The sequence below is a fragment of the Thrips palmi genome, unplaced genomic scaffold (assembly GCF_012932325.1).
Source record: "Thrips palmi isolate BJ-2018 unplaced genomic scaffold, TpBJ-2018v1 HiC_scaffold_19, whole genome shotgun sequence".
NCBI lineage: Eukaryota > Metazoa > Arthropoda > Insecta > Thysanoptera > Thripidae > Thrips > Thrips palmi.
The window spans coordinates 7,598,209-7,617,886 of record NW_023144628.1 but is presented as its reverse complement, the minus strand read 5'-3'; the positions used below and the strand labels follow the sequence as shown (position 1 = coordinate 7,617,886).

The 19,678-nt window shown below is 64.5% G+C and overlaps 1 protein-coding gene across 1 annotated transcript in view; it reads right to left on the bottom strand.

Annotated features, from left to right (window-relative positions):
* The window catches only part of LOC117646053 (helicase SRCAP), a 76,895-nt gene extending 57,420 nt beyond the window's left edge, over positions 1–19,475 (bottom strand). Inside the window, exon 1 of the mRNA XM_034386706.1 lies at positions 17,570–19,475. Within this exon, the coding sequence (XP_034242597.1) occupies positions 17,570–19,470 (1,901 nt within the window). The 5' untranslated portion in view covers positions 19,471–19,475. The remainder of the gene's footprint in view (positions 1–17,569) is intronic.
* Positions 19,476–19,678: the final 203 nt, after the last annotated feature.

Below are 19,678 nucleotides of genomic sequence, written 5' to 3'. Positions count from 1 at the left end.
GGCATTGGCAGCGCCTTGGCAGCGCAATCGGCCGGCAGCGCGTTCCACTGCAAGTTCCCACGACGGCGGCGGCGGCCCGGGCGGCAGGACATTGTCAGGGCGAGGACGAAAGCAAAGGAGCAGGCCGAGCAGTGCGTCGGCGAGGACGCGGTCGCGGACGTCGACGACGAGGCGTGGGAACGCCAATAAGGAAATCAGTTCGGCCATCTCCCTCCGCGACGCCCCCGCCACGCCGCCGTGCCGCGCGCAGAGCACGTCGTCGAGGCACGCCGTCGAGCACCTCGTCGACGGCGAGGTGGCCGCCCGGCCCCGCGCAATATGGCGGTAATATCTCTGGAAATCCGTGCCGGGATTCACGTTTCACTCCGAGCAGGCCGCGTTATCGGCCGTCAACATCAGCCAGACAATGCACGCCTTGCGGGGCGGGGCGGGGCGGGGCGGGGCGGGGCAAAGGGGTCAGGCTTTGCATACGGCGCACACGGCGATTAACAAGACCTGTCTCACTCGCACCCGCGGGGCGTCCCGCGAGGGTGCGAGAGAGACAGAGCGACGACAGCCCGTCTGGGTCACACCGCGGTGCCACACACCTGCGGTCACACCCCCGGCGAAGTACCCGGCCGCCTCGCACCAACTGTCCCATTAAAAGGAACACGGCACAACGGGGCACGCCGGCACGCCTCGGACGCAAACGGCCTTACGTCACGCTCAAACGGCAAACACCCGATGCACTCCATGATCGCATTGTCAGTGCTGCCAACCTTGACACGCTGTTGGCCAACCTGCCCGCCCGGCCGCGGTCGCGCAGGTGTTGGTGCGACCGTCTCCGATAACACGCCACGCCGCGCCGCGGCGGACGGGACGGCCCCGAGCGAGTTGACACGCTCTTGCTGTTGTTGCGGTGGTTATTGTTGTTGTTTATCCTGCCTCCGATAGTTTTGCTCTATGACGGATGGCTGTTTCGGAGCCCGCGGCGGGGTCAGCCCATTTCTCACTACAAGTGCGACATGTTCAGGGACACTCGGTTTAGCACGCCTTGAAGCGCACAAACACACACACAAACACACACACAAACACACACACTCACGCAACGCCAACACACACTACGCGCTATCCTTGAGCCACCGTACCAGGCCCCGGAAACGGAGAATTCATAAGGAGATGACACCACCGCGGGCAGCCGCGCCGGCAGCCCGCTCCTCCTAAGTCAATACGCTGCCAGAGTCCGAGAAGGTCCACCTGCCGGCCGCGCCCCGGCCTCGGCGGCCTCGGCCAGGCGCTGCGCGTGCACGCTCTAGCCTTCTCTAGGCCAAGGGCAGCCTGCCGAGGCCTCGACGCCTCCTGCATGATGATAAAAAAAAAAACAAAACAAAAAAAAAACGACGGAGAAGAAAAAAGCAGCCGCGGTCAGCCCGGGCGCGCCACTGCGCGCACCCTGCGGTCAGGCAGGAGAGAACGAATAACGATCGACTTGATGGATCGGAATCATCTTCCACGCCGCAGCGCCGCATCGATCAAGGGGCCGCCGTCACGCCGAGCGTCACGCCGAGCCCAAACGGCCGCGCGGTCATAGCGACGCCGTGCCGAGCGGCAGGCTCGGGTTCGACCCCCGCCGGGGCGGATCAGATACTATAATATTCGCCGAATTCCAGCACGTTCGGTCGGCAGTGCCGGCCTTGCGCCGCGCGGCCAGCGACCTGCACTGGAAGCCCCAGGAGGCGCTGGAGGCTCCAGCAGCCGGACAGGAACAGGAAGGCCGATGGGCCTGGATGGGCCTGCTTGCGGTTTCGCGGCGGCACTGCAACCGCTTGACGATTTCCAGCGTAGTGGAGGCCGCGGTTCCAGCCAGCCGAAATTCATGGCAACGGTTCCAGCGGCTCCAGCGGCACGAGTGAATACCAAAACGGAATGGAGCAGTCTCCAGCAGCCAGGCGCTCATTGCGACAGGGACAGCAGAGAAAGCGAGGCGCTCACACACTGCCTGCCTGCAGACTGATTCCGCTCTGTCTCTCTCGCACTCATGGGGCGTCCCCTGTAGGTGCGAGAGAGACAGAGCCGCCCACGGCGCGAGGCGAGGCGAGGCGAGGCGAAGCAACCGGCAGCGAGGAGTGAAATGAAATGACTGGGGCTGAAGCAGGCTGAAGGCTGCAGGCTGAAGAGCTCGCAGGCGGCCATTGGAATCCGACCGGAAAGGAGCGGGCCGGGCGCCGGGCGGGCCGTAACCATCGGGCTGGGGCTGCTGATGGTAGAGCAGGGCAGCACGGCCAGCACGGGTCATAGGTAACAATCGCAGCGCGACGCCCTGATGGGGTACCGGCGGGGTACCGTTCCCGGCGACGCGACCGCCCCGCCCCGCCCCGCCAATTGAGCGCTGAGCGTGCAACACTATACAACGTGCGAATTGCACGGTGGGGCCGAGCACGGCCAGTGCTGTGCTGCGCCGGGGCGGGGCGGGGCGGGTCGGGGCGGCGGGCTAGCTTCCTGGTCCGAGGTGATTGCCAACGCCAGCCAGCCCTTCCGCGGGCCCTACTCTACTGGGTCGGGCCCTGCCTGGCCGTGGCTACCCTCCCAGGCGCCGCCCCTCACCTCTCGAACCCCGAAAACATTCCCAAAAATGAATCGTCTGAAAAAAGCGGCGGGAAGTGACGCGCCGTTTCCCGCCGGGCCTTCGCATTGACCGAGAGGAGGGACTCCGAGGAGCGCGGCGCGGCGCACGACGGCCGGGATTGCCGGAAGACCGCCATCAAGGTGTCCACGTACGCCCACGCCGCGAGCCGTGCCGTGCCGTGCCGAGCCGCGCCGAGCCGCGGCCCACTTACTTTCTCCCAGGCCACTCGAAAAAGTCGTGCGTATGATGGCAGATGCAAAACAGCCCGGCCGGCGCTGCGGCGCTGCGCGGCACGCACCGGGCGCGGCCACGACGGCCACGACGGCGACGCACTGCTTCGTGCCGCGGAGCGCACGGAGAGAGACGAGACCGCCGCCAGGCAGCACGCACGGAGAAACACAGCAGAGCCCATTCCGTCGCTCTGTCTCGCTCGCACACGTATAGGACGCCCCGCGGGTGCGAGAGAGACAGCGCGTTCTGCGGCGCGGTGGTTCCAGGTGTCCGTCCTGCGGTCCTGCCATTCCCTTCCCCCGGTGCGGCGGCGCGGCCAGATAGACATCGGCACTGCAGGCGGCAGCAGGCGGGCGGCGCTCCGGACTCCGTGCGAACACATGACCACTGCAGATTGTGGCCGCTAGATAGCGCCACCGTGCTGACGGCGCTGACGGCGCTGCACCGCGTTGACGAGTGCCCTCCACGGCCCCGGCCCGCCACGGCCCGCCACGGCCCGCCCCCGGGACTCCTGTCCCGGACTCCACGGCCGCCATGACTCGGGGATACAATGCTCCCCGGCACATATCGCTCGCCGAGTCGAGCCGGAGGTACACTGTGCACTCCCGGGTGAGATTTCCTTTCCCGAGCCGAAAGCCGCTTCGAGTGCTGGTACTGCTCCTTTCCGGGACGCTCGGCGGCGAGCCCGGCAGCTCGGCAGCGCGGCGACAGGCGTGATGCACTTTCCCCTCTTGATCAAGACTCCTGCTCCGCGCGCTCCGCCTGCTCCGCCACTGTCTGGCGCCGCGTCGCCGCCGCCTTCGCGTCCTCTGTTCGCTGCTTTAGGACGTTTAGTCGCCCTCAGGAAGCTTTCCCCCGCCGCCTTGGCCCGCGGCGGCGATGGCGGAAAGGCGAAAAAAAAAAAAATCCAATGCTAATCGCATTGCAAGGTGTTCCCATTTTCATAATTGGTTTTTAAAAAAGTTATGAAATACCAATAAAAAGGCGTTCTGGTTTGGGAGCGGTATTGCAGCAAAGTTTGTCGATTCCGGCCAGTGCGTCGGTCGAGGCAGTCGAACGAACGGGCAAACAGATGAACAAACAGACACAGGCTCGCGGCCCACATGCGTGGGGCGTGGCAGCCCTGGCCGGACTTTTCCAAAATAAAGACGCGGGTGGCGAAAAACGGGGAGGGAAGGCCGGACAAAATACAAATAGTACGACCGGCCGGAAGGGGGAGGGGAGGGGAGCGACGAGTTAACGCGCGCGGCGCGCGACTGAAAAATTGAGTTGGGGCAATTTCGGCCGCAAAGTTTGCGCCGGCGAGGGGGTCCCGTCCCGTCCCGTCCCGTCCCCGTCCCGTCCCCGTCCCACCCGCCGGGGAAGGGCCCCAGCCGGGACCAGCCGGCCCGACCCGGCCCAAGCCTCACTTGGTGTGGACAAATATATGGATGGGCCGAGCCTGCAGGGCAGGCAGGGTCAAAGCCGCTGGAGGGGGAAATAAACCAAAAAGAAATTGGACAAACTCAAAGCCACTGGGCTGGTCGGGCTTTGTCCGTGCAGTGGTGGCTGTGTGGTCGGCCAGCAGGCTGATTCCGGACAGTGCTTTCCGTCTCTCTCGCACTCGGGGGGCGCGACGGGGGCGCGAGAGAGACGGAACGATCCTGCTGGTGTGAGGGTCGGCCGGCCGGGCATTCCTATCCCGTGTGGCTACACTGTGTGGCTCGCGCGCCCTGGCCTCGCCTCCCTCCCACGCATCGAGAGCTCGAAGAGCGCCCCCCCCCCCCTCACACCTTCACTTTCGACCAGCGCGGTCGCGGGTTCAACGCTTCGCCCAAGAATGCGGTGAATCTTTTTCCACAGTGTAGTGCTGACACGTCCAGGACGCCGTCAAGGGACTCTTCCAGGACGCTGCACGCCGCACCGCGTCACCGGGCGGCGCAACCAACCGATGCGACACTGGATCGCCTTCCCTCCGGCCGGCCGAAGTAAAGGGCCGACGCCGAGTCGGTCCGCCCAACGACGACAAAATGAAAAGCCCCAGATTTATTTTCCAGAAATAATTGCTCCGCGCGAGGTGGCAACCCTACCTCCGCCTGTCCCACATGTGGCCCTTGCCGAGCGGCAACGAGAGTGCAACACAGTGCAACGAGGGCAAAGGGAGAAAAAGGGGTGCCACTCGTCCCCGGGGCGCAGCGGCGCAGCGGCGCAGCCAGGCCGATAAGGAAAAGGTGGGACATGTCAGGCGCAGTCGAGGCCTGCGGTTGGCAACTCTAACTTATTAGACAAGCCCGGCCAAAGATTATTTTTTGAAGGGTCGCCGCAAGGCTGTGCCATTCGGCGTGCTGATACCATCCCGTCACTATTGACGAGGGTAAGGAATGGTCCCGGGGGTCATACAGCCCCCCCCCCTTTTTACACACACAGACTCACACACACACACACGCCCCCGCATGTGATGAGCAGATGGCGACAATGGTAAGGGTATAAGAGCTTTCGGGCCGCCATGGGCCACAATTCGCGCTGACATTTACTGCACATCTACTATCCATATCCGAGCAGCCCGCTGCACTCACCCACACGACACACTGCACTGCACACACTCACACAAGCACACACACGCACACACTGAGGCAGAGTCACCGTCACGGACGGGGCTCGCGGATTCGCAAAGCCAATTCAAAAATTAGGCACGGACTCGACAGGGCGAGGATGCAGCGCGCCAAAATCACCAAAATCCCACATAACAGCGACTTTGAGCTTTCTGCACACGTGCGTGAGTGTGTTTGAGTGTGTGCGTGAGTGTGGGTGTGTCTGTGTTTGGCTCGGAAAACAAAACTTCCATCTCGGAATGCCGTCTACCTGCGGGGCGTGGCGGGGGCGTGGCGGGGCGTGGTGGAGGTGTTCCTTGGGATCGTTATCGAGACCACGCCATCCGAGTGTTGGCTGTTCGTTCCGAGGCCCTGCAGACAGAGTCGTCTTCGTCGCTCTGTCTCTCTCGCACTCACGGGGCGTTCCGGTATCGGTGCGAGAGAGGCGGGGCGACGAAAACGACTCTCGGAATCAGCCTGCTTGCGGCGCTCGGCTCGCCCCGGCTCGGCCCACTCGGACTAGACGGTGAACGGCCGATATTCTGTTCCAATATTGTCCGACCACAATGGTGCGGCGCTGGACACTTCGCCTGCAGGAAACAAAGAGCGGCTCGCCCTTCCAGGCCCTTCCAGGCCCTTCCAGGCCCTTCCAGGCCCTTCCAGGCCCTGGTTGCTGGAGAACACGGCCGAGCCGAGTCAAAAAGCCGCAGCCGAAGCTGCAATTTTCCATACTTCACGCGTCAAAACCGTCGTGGAGCCAAAGCTGGAACTCCTCATTGTACCCGCACGTCAGGAGACTGGACGCGGACGTGGTATCAGCCACCCCTGATAAGTCGAAGCTGACAACGTTCATCATAGGGCTCGTCTAATCAGAACAGCGAGGTGTCGACAGGCCAGCCAGCACATAGCCAGCACGGAGATGGACGGGAGTTCCCCGAGGCGCTCTCTCTCTCTCTCTCTCTCTCTCTCTCTCTCTCTCTCTCTCTCTCTCTCCAGTCTGCATTGAAGCAGGGTATCAGGGCACCAGGCCGCGGGGCTATCGCACCGTATCGCAATCGGTCGTCTACCTGTTCACTAATACTTATCCGCGCCACCGCGGCCGTTCTGGAAACATATTGCAATGCGAGCGGGCCGCTCTGCCGAGTCCATCGGAGCGCGGCCGAGAGAGCGAGAGCGAGAGCGAGAGAGAGAGAGAGAGAGAGAGAGAGAGAGAGAGAGAGAGAGAGAGAGAGAGAGAGAGAGAGAGAGAGAGAGAGATTTGCGAAACGTTATCGCCCACGGTGCATTTCGAAAAGCGAGCTTTTATTGCGACTGTCATCCCGTTTGAGGCCCTTTCCACGCGTATCTAATGCGGATGATAACCGACCGGTTATCGACCGGGAATAAACTGGAAGACTCTTGGAGAGTCGCCGCGTCGTCACGCGAGCAAGCGGCGGCACAGGTCAAGTTACCCGGCGGCGTGCAGTCAGCCAGAAGACACGGCACTGCAAGGCACGGTGCGGCGAGGCTAAGCAGAGACGAGAGACGGCCGCCGCGGACCTCCACGACGGTGTACTTGGTGTACTCCGCGCCGCAACGTCTCCACGATGGCCCCGAAAATGGCTCAATTGGGTCAGGCACGCCCATGGCACGCCACGCCAGGGACCAAACGACCCCGACGACCCAAACGAGTGCCTGGGGCACCTGGCCAGAGACCCGGGCCTCGCAGACACTCGAAGAAAGCGAGGACGGCGACCCGCACCCGCTAGGTCCAGAGGGCGTACCGCGCTGCTCTCTCTCGCACTCATGGGGCGTCCCGCAGGCGAGCGAGAGAGACAGGGCGACTGTTCGGCCGGGCTGAATTCAAAGCAGGAGGCTCCTAACTGGACCGACGAAGGACCGCGAAGGACTGAGGACTGCGTCACTGCCGTCAGCGGAGAGACGAAAACGACTCTCGGCATCCGTCTGCAGTGCAGTGCAGTGCAGACTGCGTGGTGACTGCGTGGTGCTGCAGCGCGTGGCTGCCTTGGCTGCCTTCCGGCGGAGAGGCAGCTGCAGTCCCTCTGGCAGCGCACTGCACTGCAGCCCCAGAGGAGGAAGAAGAAGGAGAAGAGAAGGGAATGAATGGATGGATGGCGAGTGTGAAAATAGCGCGTTCCCCGCCGCCAGGTCCGTGGCAGAGCTTGGGCGGAGACACGACGCGGACCGCGGAGACGAGACGACGACCCCGCTTCCCTTTCCTCCACCACACTGCCAACGTAAATTTGGGCGTTGCCGTCGGCGTGCCGTCGGCGTGCAACACACGAGCCGCGCGTGCGGCAGCCATGGCGGCAGCGGCCCAGCTCCGCGACCCGCTACTCTGAGGTGGCCGTCAACCGCCAGCACCGGCAGCACCGGCAGCCGGTCGGGTCCGAGGGACTCCGAGGGACTCCGAGGGAAAGCAGACGAGGGCGCCGTAAAGCCCTGAGCCGCCTCTACGCTGTAAACCACTGCAAACCCGCAAAACGCGGCTCGCGGACAATGCCGAAGCGGTCCGGTCCGCGGTTCGAATCCCGGCCGGGCGTCCGCTTTTCCAGCCCGAGGTGCTGATTTACACAGCCGATTTTCGGCCGGTCCTTCCCTTCCAGTGTAGTGTCCGCGGCGCGCGGCCTGCGGCCTTGAGGAGGCCGTCCGAGCGGCGCCGCTCTGGGATGCCGCGGATCCGGAATGAGAAAGAAAAAAAAATGCTGCTCTGTTTTTCCTTGACCAAGTTCCGGTCAAGGCACTTATTAAGCCGCATTTTTCTCACAGTCTCACTTGCGGCCGGACGGACGGACGGACGGAGAGAGGGACAGACAGGCGGTGGCAAAATGAACGCTCGGCAGGCTCACTCACCTGCGACCGGAGAGAGAATGACAGTCACAAATTAGGAAAGCGAGGAAGAAGAAGAAGTAGAGGAAGACGAAGAAGCAGCGAAAGAGCTGGGGGAGAGAAAAAGCGCCATAAAGTGCAGAGCGCCGTAGGTCGCGGTTATTGGAGTCGAGCGGCGAATCCGCGAGCGGTCTCTCTCGCACCCCTGCGGAACACTGCGGAACGGCACGGCACGGCACGGCACTGCCGCGGCAGGGCCCCGCGAGTGCGAGCGAGAGAGACCGAAGCACCGTTCGGAGCCAGTCGGCAGCCAGTCGGCAGCCAGTCGGCAGCCAGTCGGCGGGGCAGTCGCTCCGGAAATGAAGCCGCTGAAACCCAAATCCGCTCGGCGCGGGTACACTGCCAAGTCGCGTCGAGGACCCGCGCGGCGGCAGCGGAGCGCTTCACAGTGGGCCAGAAGACTGCACATCTGCCGGCTTCCGACTTCCGGTGTGGTGCATCGCACACTGCATCGCCAGCATCGCCAGCATCGCGCAGACGGCGACAAAGGCGGCGGCGGTGTGGCCGCCTTGGCGGTCTCTAAGGTAGGAACGCGCACAAAGGGCCGCTAGTGTACACTATACAGCCAGACGCAAAAATAAAAATAAAACAAAAATAAAAGGCGTAAAACAAGGGGGCGTGTTTTTGTTGTTGCCCCGCGGGGGCCCAATGCCGCGTCGCCGAGCGGGTCCGGCCAACGAAACGAAACGAAATGGCGGTTTGGCGTTGGCGCACTTTCTACGAGTCAAGCAGAGTAAAGTGATCAGTGGGCCAGCACGGCCAGCACGGCCAGTATGGTGGTGGTGGTGAGCGGGGCTCATCAGCGCCAGTATTGTCCAACCGACTGTACCGAGACACCGAGGGGTAATCACTCCGCCCACCTGCACGACCTGCACATCCGAACGAGGCCAGAGCGTCCCGCGGACAAAAAACAACTGTCCCCTCACTCATATCGCGGCGTATGGAGTGAGCCGAGTGAGTGCACACTGCGCGCTAGAGCTTTATCTGGGGTCTAATGCGAGCAGCGGCGAGCAGCCTGGGGGCGGCCAGGTATAGTGACACATCCACTCTCACCCACACGCTCACACACGCACGCACGCACAGGGCGGGCCTTTGTTTGGTGTTCAATAGAGTTCTTGTTTGCGCGCCGGAGCACACGAAGTGCGTTCGTTCGGGGCCCGCCGCCCCCCGCCGCCCCCCGCCGCCCCGCCCCGCCCCCTACCCTGCGAGAAAGTAGCCTCCTTTTAGCGGCCCGGCCCGGCGCGGCACGGCGTCCACTGCGGCGTCGAAAAACTTTTACACATCGGCCCCAAATTAGCCGCTTAGTTCCGCCGGGCGACGCGACGGTCGCTGGGCCCGGACACTGCAGCCTCGTGCGGGGGGAGGGGGGAGAGAGAAACAAGTTACGCGCAAACGACCGGCGCCCGCCAGTACGCCGCCAAATCGACGCCGAGGCCTGGCCAAACCAATCAAGTTAGAAAGAAAATAACACGGGAACAACAACAAAATGGCTAGAAAATAAAATTTGTGAAAAACTGTAACATAATGTGTTTTTGACAGAGTACCTCGGTGTCGCACCTGCGCAGCCGATGCTGCTGGATGCGGACCATGCGGACGCATCCCCCCGAGGCCCTGGGCCGCCCCTGGGCCCGTCGGGGTCCCACACAGCTCCCTCCTCCCTCGCTTGCCTTGCAAGATGCAATGAATTGGACCCAGACGGGGTGGAGGAGGGGGGGGGGAGCACCCATTCATCACAGGGGACGCGGGTCACCGAGCCGCACCGTGCCGCACGGTTCACCTGAACGCAGCACGCAGCAAGCGGCGCGAGACGCTCCCGGTGCTCTCTCTCTCTCTCTCTCTCTCTCTCTCTCTCTCTCTCTCTCTCTCTCTCTCCGCTGGCTGGCTCTGGTTTCGGGGGCGGAAGGGGCGGATCAAGAAGCGGGACAATGGGGCGGACCGCGCCGCGCGCTGCCTGCACACATTTTGCTGCGATAACGTTATGATAAATACATAGGCAATGAGCGACACACTCCTCTCGTTTGCCGCTGCCGTGTCCGTCGCGTTTGCTCCGTCCGTCTGCCTGTCTGCCAGGGAGTCCGCGTGGCTCCCTCGCGGGTACTACACCGCGATTCGCGGGCGGGGCCGCGCGGCCGCCGAGCCGATTATCCTCCGAGATCGGCCCCGGCCTCGGCCCCGGCCGAGCCTTTCGGAACGAGAAACCCACACCGGCGCTGCCAACACCGACCGCCACGCACGCCCCATTCCATTCCATTTCAATAAAGACTCGGAATAATGTATAATAAACGCCGCGCGCGCAATTTTTCATAGCCGCGGCACGTATATGCGCCGCGTGCGTAATCGACCATCGCCATCGAAGCGAGGAAGATCAACAAAAAGACGATCCGACGGTGCATGTGCACGGCGTAGACCACGGCGTGTGTGTGTGTGCGTGTGTCTGTCCGTCTGTCTGTGTGAATGTGCGGACGATGCACCGTGCCGGATGAAACCGAATCTCCGCTACAGCGGCGCTGCGGCGCTGCTAAACTCTTTTTCTGGCTCGCTGCAGCGCATAGCCGCAGCTGCTGCAGCCACTGCAGCCCAGCCCTGCCAATGGCGGCATGCTACACTACACTACAGTGTCCGTGCGGTCGGCGGGTTGGCGACCCCGCACGGCCAGCACGGCCAACACTGTAGCAGTGTAGCGAGCGCAGCGCACAGCGGCGGCCCAGCGCCCCATTTTCCCAGCGGACTGCAACTCCTACCCAAAAGTATCCAGCGAACATTTCTCATACACTGTGACAAAACCTGGTGTGGAAAAAAAAACACCACCCGTCAAAGTGACAATAATAGCATTTGAATTCAGAACGCGCCGCGTGTTTATTTTTTTGCCGCTGTTTGTTGTTGTTGTTGTTGGATTCGTTTTCCGAACACACCTCGTGTGTGTAACCGCGTCTCGCGGCGAGTGGGCGCGATCGGTCGGCCGCGGTGGCCTTGGTGACCTTGGGCAGGGGCGGCCGTGCTGCTGCACTGCCGTGCACTGCCTTTGTGTTGGACGCAGTGCGCCGCTCTGCACCGCTCTCGCCACCTGGTCAGCTGGCTTGCTCCTTCCCTTTCGCCGGCCTCACAGACAGACGGACGAACAGACAGACAGACAGACCCGGACAGACAGACAGACAGACAGCACGCAAACAGACAGCCTCAAAGACAGAAAATAGCCAGTGGATCGGCCTCTGGTCTCTGGAGAGCGAGGGGAAGACGGTCTCAAACTATCCGCCTCGCCGGATCTACGGACGGACCAATCAGATTCACGCATCTACCAACCCGAGCGGTTTTAAACCCGTTCGCAAAAAAAAGGGAGAAAGAAAAGAAAATGGGCATCAATACTAATAACGAAATTATCCCCCCTGCAATCTGTTGGCTCGCGTTCGCGCCGCGTCCCGCCGCGCCTCGCGCATGCAGACCCTAGAATAAACACACGCCGCGTTAATTGCGACAAGTTTCTCCAGCAATTACTTTATTTTTGTTTGGTTGGCGAGTGGGGCCACAGAGTGGGGCGGGCTCCGCGGCACCGCAAAACCTGCAAAAGCACGCCGCTCTTTATGTAAGACGCTAACCTCCTTCTGCGAGAAGAGAATCATCACCCAAATGCAACGCAGGGCGCTGCAAGCGCTGCGCGGAGCGCTCCGTTTCCTGGAGGCTGTCCTGGAGAATATCTGGAGGGGAGCTTCTAATTGGCAGCACGTTGTTGAGGGCGCCCGGCCCGCCAGCCTGGAGCCTGGAGCCTGCGGGCCTCCAGGGCCGCAGTCCCTGGACGCCAGATGAGCAGAAAAACCAGCAGCAGAGACACCAGCGCTTGTCTTTCTCGCTCTCGGGAAGGGGGTGGGGTGGGGGGGGGGGCAGTACTGGGCCCGCTGCCGATGCACCTCGACGAGTTCGAACTTTGAACCAGAGCCACGGGCACGGCTCGGCTTTCACCGGGTCCGCATCCCCCACAAGGAGGGCCGTCGCGACGAGGTGCTTCCCTCTTCCCCCCTCCCCCTTTTATTGCGGCGACCTCCTCTCCTCTCCGGGCCGCTCCGGGCGGGGCGGCGGGAGGGCGGTGACACGGCCAGCCGGAACTACACGGCGGACAGAGACGCGCACGACGGCGAGGGGCAGGCAGTGAAAAAGTGTGCAGTCGCGGAAAAGAACCGTTGGTGCGAGTGCACTAAGGCGGTGCGGCGGTGCGCGCGGAGAAAGGCTGGCCAACAAGTGACTGTCGCCGCTCGCCTGGCCGGCCTGGTCGAGCTGGCCGTGCCGGCCATGTCTGGCCGCAGAGAGGAGCACACACTGTGCGGACAAAGACGGATCGTGTCGCGGTGAGCGAGAGCGCGAGTGTGTGAGTGCGCCAGCGTCTCATGACTGATAGTCGGCGTCAGTCATTTCCTCATCCCCTTGACAGCTCTAAGGCCCCATGCGGGTGTGTGTGTGTGTGTGTGTGAGTGAGTGTGCGTGTGTGTGCGCAGGCAAAGCTAGGCAAAGCGCGCGTCGGACCGGCATAGGCCGGGCAGCCCTCGAATCGCACAGCTCGGCATCTTCGGGGCCGCCGGTCCGGTCGGGGCCTCTCGGTTCGGTCAGTCATCGTCCTCATGTCCTCAAAGCAGTGGCGTGGCGCGGAACCGAGCGGCAGAGCCACGCCGCAGAGACATGAGCCACGATGAATCGGGAGCACAGTTCCGACATGGAGTCCAAGAGGAAAGAGAAAGAGCCAGTCATGGACAACCTGCTTCTTAGAGCTGGAGCACACGGCTCGCACACACACACACACACACACACACACACACACACACACACACGCGCGCGGCACACGCACAGTAGCCATAGGCCATTGCCGTCTGCGGCGAAATGCGCACGCGCGCGTCGAATGCGCGACGAACGAGGTCGACCCTCTGGACGTCCTAGATGTCCTCGGTGAGGAGCGACCGTCAAGGACGCGCCGAAAGCCCCAGCAGCCCCGATTTCGTCAGAGAGAGAGAGAGAGAGAGAGATGCATAGGGCGACGAAAACGACTCCCGGCATCCTGCTGGCAGTGGCTGGCAGGCAGGCACACAGGCGGGCACAGAGCGAGGCGGCGCCACACACCTCCGCAGCCATGAGAAAATGCGTGAAAGTGTGTAGAGCAATTAGACAGCCGAGCCGAGAGCCGCGAGGCCTTGGCCGTCTGCACTGCCAGGTGCCCAAACTATAGACTCCCCGCGACGCGAGCCGCGACGGCACCTCAGATATTCACGCGTAGTACTCTATGACATGCACTTCAAACTGCGTATTCGTAACATTCATTGATATTCACAATCCCTGCAACGACGAAGGACGACGGGGCGAGGCGCGGATCGACGGCGCTGCCCTTTGCTGCCGCGCTGCCTGCCGCCCACACTGTCGAGTCTGCTGAGCACACAGCCGAACTCGGCCGCAGCGACGCCGCCGTCATCGCCGCCCTGTTGACTCGCCTTTCTCCTCGGCGCGCTAAAGTTCAGCGCGCGGGTCGAAGTTCCAAGTTAGGCCGCGGAGCCGCGGACTCCGGCCGCCTTGGCCGCGCCGCCCGCACTGTAAGTTGCGTTGCGTTCGACCAGGGTCAGTCATGTCAGCGGGTTTACTGCGTCCACGCCTACGCTCCAGTAAGGTGCTCCAGCAAAGCGTTCCAGTAGGCGGCCCAGCAGAGCTCTCCTCCAGCAAGCAGCGCTCTCTTCCAGCGAACCGCCATCTACACTAGAAAGGGCTGTTTCTCCCTTGAGCTAGCCGGTGCCAGCTGTGCCGTGGCTGTGCCGTGGCTGTGGCCGCCGCCTTGGAGCTTGAAGCGCGGCCGCCTTGGGCCGATCCGCTGATACGCTGATAGTGAAACTGGCGAAAAACAAAAGCGCACCGTACATCGCGCGTGGGGCGCGTCCGAGCCGATAAAATCTCGGTTATGTCCTCTCCTTTCTCCTCCATTTCAAAAGCATGTTTAATGTATTGCAGGCGTCCGACACTCTACTGAACAGCCGGCCGGCGGCGGGGGGCGGCGGGGGGCGGCGGGGGGCCTGTGTGGCGGGCGTTGCGGCCGCGCGGCGTTGCCACGATGTGCCGCCACGATGTGCCGCCACGATGTGCCGCATGCTGGAACGGCTGGAACAGCCAGAGCAGCGCAAGCAGCGCCGAGTCGAGGCGCTGGAGCGCTGGAGCTGGAGGCAGGCAGAGAGAGCCAAGCCGGTGCAGCCGGCACCGCCGAGCACCGCCGAGCCGAGCCGGCCAGAGAGTCCCTGCCAGAGACGGACCGAGGCGGCCAGGCTGTTGGGCTGGCTGAGTGGCGAGCCGTTTGCACTGAATCGTAAACGCGCCCCGATCCAGCCTCCAGGACTCCAGGACTTTAGGACTTCAGGACTTTAGGACCTCCAGGACTTCAGGCGACTGCCGGACTTCAGGGCCTCCAGGACTTCAGGACTCCAGGACTCCAGGACTCCAGGACTCCAGGACTTCCGGACTTTAGGGCCTCCAGGACTCCAGGACTGCGGGACTCCGGGACTCCAGGACTTCAGGACTTCAGGACCCCAGGACTTCAGGACTCCATGGCCTCCAGGATTCCAGGACTCCAGGGCCTCCAGCCCGGCGATGGATGGACGGCAAATCCAGCAGTCCAGCACTCCCATGGCCATAAAACATGCAGAGGGCGCTACAGGGGCTACAGAGTGTTGCGCAGGCCGCAGGCCGCAACGCAGAGAGCCGGTCGAGCTGGCGGACACAGTGGGGACACAGCGCAGACACAGTGCGGACACACTGTGGACACAAGGCACAGAGTCCACCAAAAAGGGCCTGAATGAAACACGAGGGCGCCGATTGCTCCCACCTTCCAGAGCAAACCATTGGTGCCTCCATCCATGCACTTGGCCGGAGTCCTCAAGATTGGAGCGCAAGCGCAACAAGTGTCAGTGTCTAAGCAGCTGTCTTGGCCGATTCAAAAACAGCGCACGCTGTCTCTCTCGCTCCCCGACGGAACGCCCCACGAGTGCGAGAGAGACAGAGTCCACGTCCCGCTGAGGGCGAAATGCAAACAAAGACCACGCCGCCCTCCGCGGGCAGAGCGGCCAGGCAGGACGAGGTAGTCCCTTTCACTGGTCTGGCGTCGCCACTCGTGGCCCGAAGCACGGCCCGAAGCGCGGCCCGAAGCACGGCCCGACCTGGCCCGGCCGAACCGGTCCGACAGTGTAAAATAAAAGCGTGGTGCTGTTGCAAGCGTCGCGGGCACTGGCGGGCAGCGGCGCGGAGGGTGCGGTGCGCGACCCCCAAGACGAGGGAAGGACCATTCCAGGGCAGCCCTCGCCGCAGCCTCCAGGTGGCCTTGGCCGGACCAGGGTGACCTCGGCGGCCCTGCCGAACGCCTCATGGGATCGAGGCGCGGTGCAGCGCGGTGCGGTGTGGTGCGTACCCTTGGGCTACATGCTCGGGTGACATCATGATCCCATCTCGCCTCCAGACGGGCAGCCATAGGCAGCCAAGGCGCGCGGGCCGGGCAAGGCCGGATCCTAATGAAGGATATTGCGGTATCCTGGCGGAGCGATGGGTCTTCCTCGCGGGGCAGCGCAGCGGAGCGGCAAGGAGCAAAACCGCGCCGCTTTTGAACAGGCGAGCCGAGCCAGAGCGGCCAGGCCAGAGCCAGCCGGCCGGTTTCAGACAAAGGCCTTTTCCACGGGAACGGGGCCGCGCGCCGCACCGCAGCGCAGCGCCCCCATGGAGAATAGGCGGCAAATCCGCGCGCCATCTCCGCGATCCGCATCTGTCCGAATGGAATCAAGGGACGACCTTAGGCGGGCCGGCCGGCCGGGAAGTGACACCAAACGGGACGCCCTGTCTCTGTCGCACTGGGGGCGTTCCACGTACTAGGTGCGAGAGAGACAGAGCGACGTCAGTCTGAAGTATCGGCGGACTTCGCAATCACTGGGTTCCGAAGGCGTGACCGCGGCCACCGCGGCCACCGGTTGGAACGTGTGGCAATTTGGCCACCGGCGCGACATTTTTCCCAGCGCCTGGACTGGGCGGACCTCGGGGCGGACCTCGGGGCGGACCCATAGCGGCCGACCGGACCGACCCGCCTGACCCACATGCGGAACGGCTCGGAATGACTTGTTGCCGTCTCCGCCCGCCCCGCCCCCGCGAGTGGGCCGGCCTCGGCCTGACGGCTGGGCGCTGCGCGACGACCTGGACCGGGCGTCTTGGGCTTTTAGCATGGGAAAACGCGCCTCCGCCTTTACGCCCTGCCATAAACTCACAAAAATTGCCCCGACAGCCCATGGCGGCCCATGGCGGCCCGTGGCGGCCCAGGGCGCGCATTAGATGCACTCCGCTTTAACGGGCTCGCTCGCATTCGGCCGCCGGAGTCCCTTCTTCTTTTACGATTATTTTTAAAAGGGTTGGCGACGCCCTAAATGATTCTCCGAGAGGCGTTCCGGCTGGTGAAGCCCCTCTGGAGCCCTGCCTGGCTGGCTGGCTGCCTGCCTGGCTGCCTGCCTGGCTGCCTCTGCTGCCTGCCTGGCTGCCGCCCCCCGTGCGTGAGCTGCGTGAGCAGGCCCCATGACCCCGGCCCCCCTCCCCCTCATCAATCCGGGCTGACACCTGAATGCCCTGCAGGACTCCGCCAGGACTCCAGGACGCGCTCCGGGACTCCAGGGCGCTCCAGGAAAGTCCGGCAGCGACACACTGGGCGCAATTAAAAGAACGTTATGCCCACGCGGCTGGGTGGAGGGAAGGCACGGCGGCCGTTACCGAGCTGGAAGAAAATTGATGCGCGGCCGGGATTCGAACCCCCAACCCTGGCGAAATATCGTTTCTGCCATGCGCCGAGCCCTGACAGGATGTAGGACTGTGTTGCCTGCGGTGGGTGGCGGGGACCCTGGAAGACTGGCTGGAGTGGCCTCGGACTGACTGGCGTCACTGTGCACACTGGTGATAAGCAGACCGGCGGGTCAACACGCCACGCCACTGTCAAACAAGCAGACGACGGCAATCCAATCACCTCCGCGACCAGAGACAGGCCGGGGGGCGGGGAAGGTGGAGGGGGACACTATTGTGATCTGCGGCCGCGCTGGTCGGCACGATGCGGTCGCCGATGGATGGACTTTGGAAGGAAAGTGCTGACAGGGCGCGGGCAGCGCGGCGCGGCACGGCGCGCCACGGATTAGGGTTATTGTTTGACAGGGCCGACTGGGCCAGCGCCAGGGCGGTGCCAGGACCGACGCGAGGACGCCGATAATGGAGAAAGTCCGTGCAAGTCTCGCAGATCACTCACCTCCTTCTGGTGGCTGGCACGAAGGCGAAGGGCAGGCGTAGTCCGGGGGCGGCGAAGCGGTGGTGTCCGGGGGCCGTCTGCGGGGGCGGCGAGAGCTGCGGGGGCGGGACGGCGACTAGGGGTGGGGGGGCGGCCAGCATGTGCGGGGGCAGGCCGAGGGGCAGGGTGGTGTAGGGCGGCGGCAGATGCGAATGCAGCAAATCCGGCAGCCCCGCGGCGGCCGGCTCCCCTGGCATCGGCGGTAATCCTGGCACGGTGGTCTGCGCCGCCCCCAAGGCCGCCCCCGACAGCCCCGCGAGGCCCGCTTGGGGGTGGGGGTGGGGGTGAGGGTGGCGCGGCTGCAGGCGCCGCAGGTGGCGCCTCTCCCTGCGCTCGCGCCGCCGCTCGCGCCGCCCCTCGGCCTCCAGGTCATCCGTCTGCGCCTCGGTGGACGCGAAGGTCCTCGACAGGCTGGACGACTGCGGCGGGGGCGGCACGGTCGCCGAGCCCCCGGGCGCGGCCGTCACGGCGGCAGCAGCCCTGGGCCGGGGGCGGGGCGTGGGGGAAGGGGTGGGCACTCCGGTGGACACCCCGGTGGGCACTCCGTGGGGGATTTGCACGTTGGAGACATTGTTGAGGCACGGGATGGTGGGCACCGTGGCCACCGTGGCCACCGAGGGCGCGGGCACACTGACACTGGGACACACTGCACTATTCACTGCACTGCCGGTCACGGTCACGCTGCTCACGCTGCTCGGCACTGGCACTGCCGACGGCGTTGCCGGCGTTGCTGCCGCGGGCACTACACACGCGGACTCGATGCTGGGCACGTTGAGCACATTGACGAGCATGGTGGGCCCGGGCCTAGGCCCATAGCACGACGACGGCGCGGCCGGGGCCGATTCGGGCGACGCAGGCGTTGGGGTCCGCCTGCCAGCGCGTCCGGTCTCCGACTGGCGAGCGCGAGCGCGAGCGCGGCCTGAGTCGGGTGCGGGGCAGGCGGGGCACGGGGGGCACGCGGGGCAGGGGCAGGCGGGGGCAGGGGCTGCAGCCGCCGCGGCTGGCGGGGAGAGCGAGGCTGGCGCGGCGGGCGGCGGGACGCGCAAGCTTAGCAGACAGTGCGGCTGGCTCAGGCTCGAGTCTGATGCTGTTCCAATCCACGGCGTTTTGAGGTCACTGACCACGCGGGCTTCGCGGGCTTCGCGCTCGCCGCCCTGCCCGGGCTCCCCCTCGAGGTCGCGGGGTGCGTGGTGGCGTTGTCTCCGCCGGCGCCCTGCGCAGCCACGGGGTGTGGTCCAGGCCGTGTCCGCGATGCTGGCCCCCGACGTGGAGGCCGTCAGCAGGCCGCGCAGCGAGGACGCCGACGTCTCCCTCAGTGGCGGCGTGGGCGTGGTCTCGCTCGAGGAAGAGTAGTCCGAGCTGCTGGTGTCGCGGGGGCTGTGGTGCAGCGCGCACCTGCAGGGGCAGCGGCAGCCCTCGCCCCCGCGGGTCGCACTCCGTCCCCGCGCGCCGCGGGCCAGCCCGCCGAGCCCCGGCCGCGGGTACAGCCACAGGCTGACGTCGGCGTCGTCCGCGTACTGGTACATGGGGGTGTCCTTGGGGTCTCTGCAGTCGTAGGGCTCCCACAGCAGAGACTGCAGCGCCTCCTGGCAGTCGCGGTGGTAGGACCGCGAGGACTCCCCCGTCGACGGGCTGCCTTTCCGCCGACGGAATCGCCACGACTCGGCCTCCTGCTTGTCGTCGTTCTTCACGTCCTGCACTGCGCCGTCGGCCGCGGCACCGCTCTTCATGTCCTGCTGGTCTCTAAGCCGCGCCAGGCTCTCCAAGATGGCGTTGGCGCTGAGCACGAGCTCCCCGCCGTTGGTCGCTGCGGCGCCCGGGGTGCCGCCGCTGTCCGAGAACTTGGGGCCCTGCTGCTCCATCCTGGCCTCCATCCTGGCGGCGTGCTTGCGGCACGACCGCCCCTTGCACCGCCTGCCCGTCGGCGCCGCCTCATCCCTGGCGTCTTTGACGGGCTCCGCGGTGCTGGCGGCCGGGTCCGCGAGGTCGTCGTCGTCGCCCTCCGAGTCCAGCAGCGCGGCCGTGGACAGCGGCCGGGGCGCAGCGGCCCGGCGGCGCTGGGCACTGCGG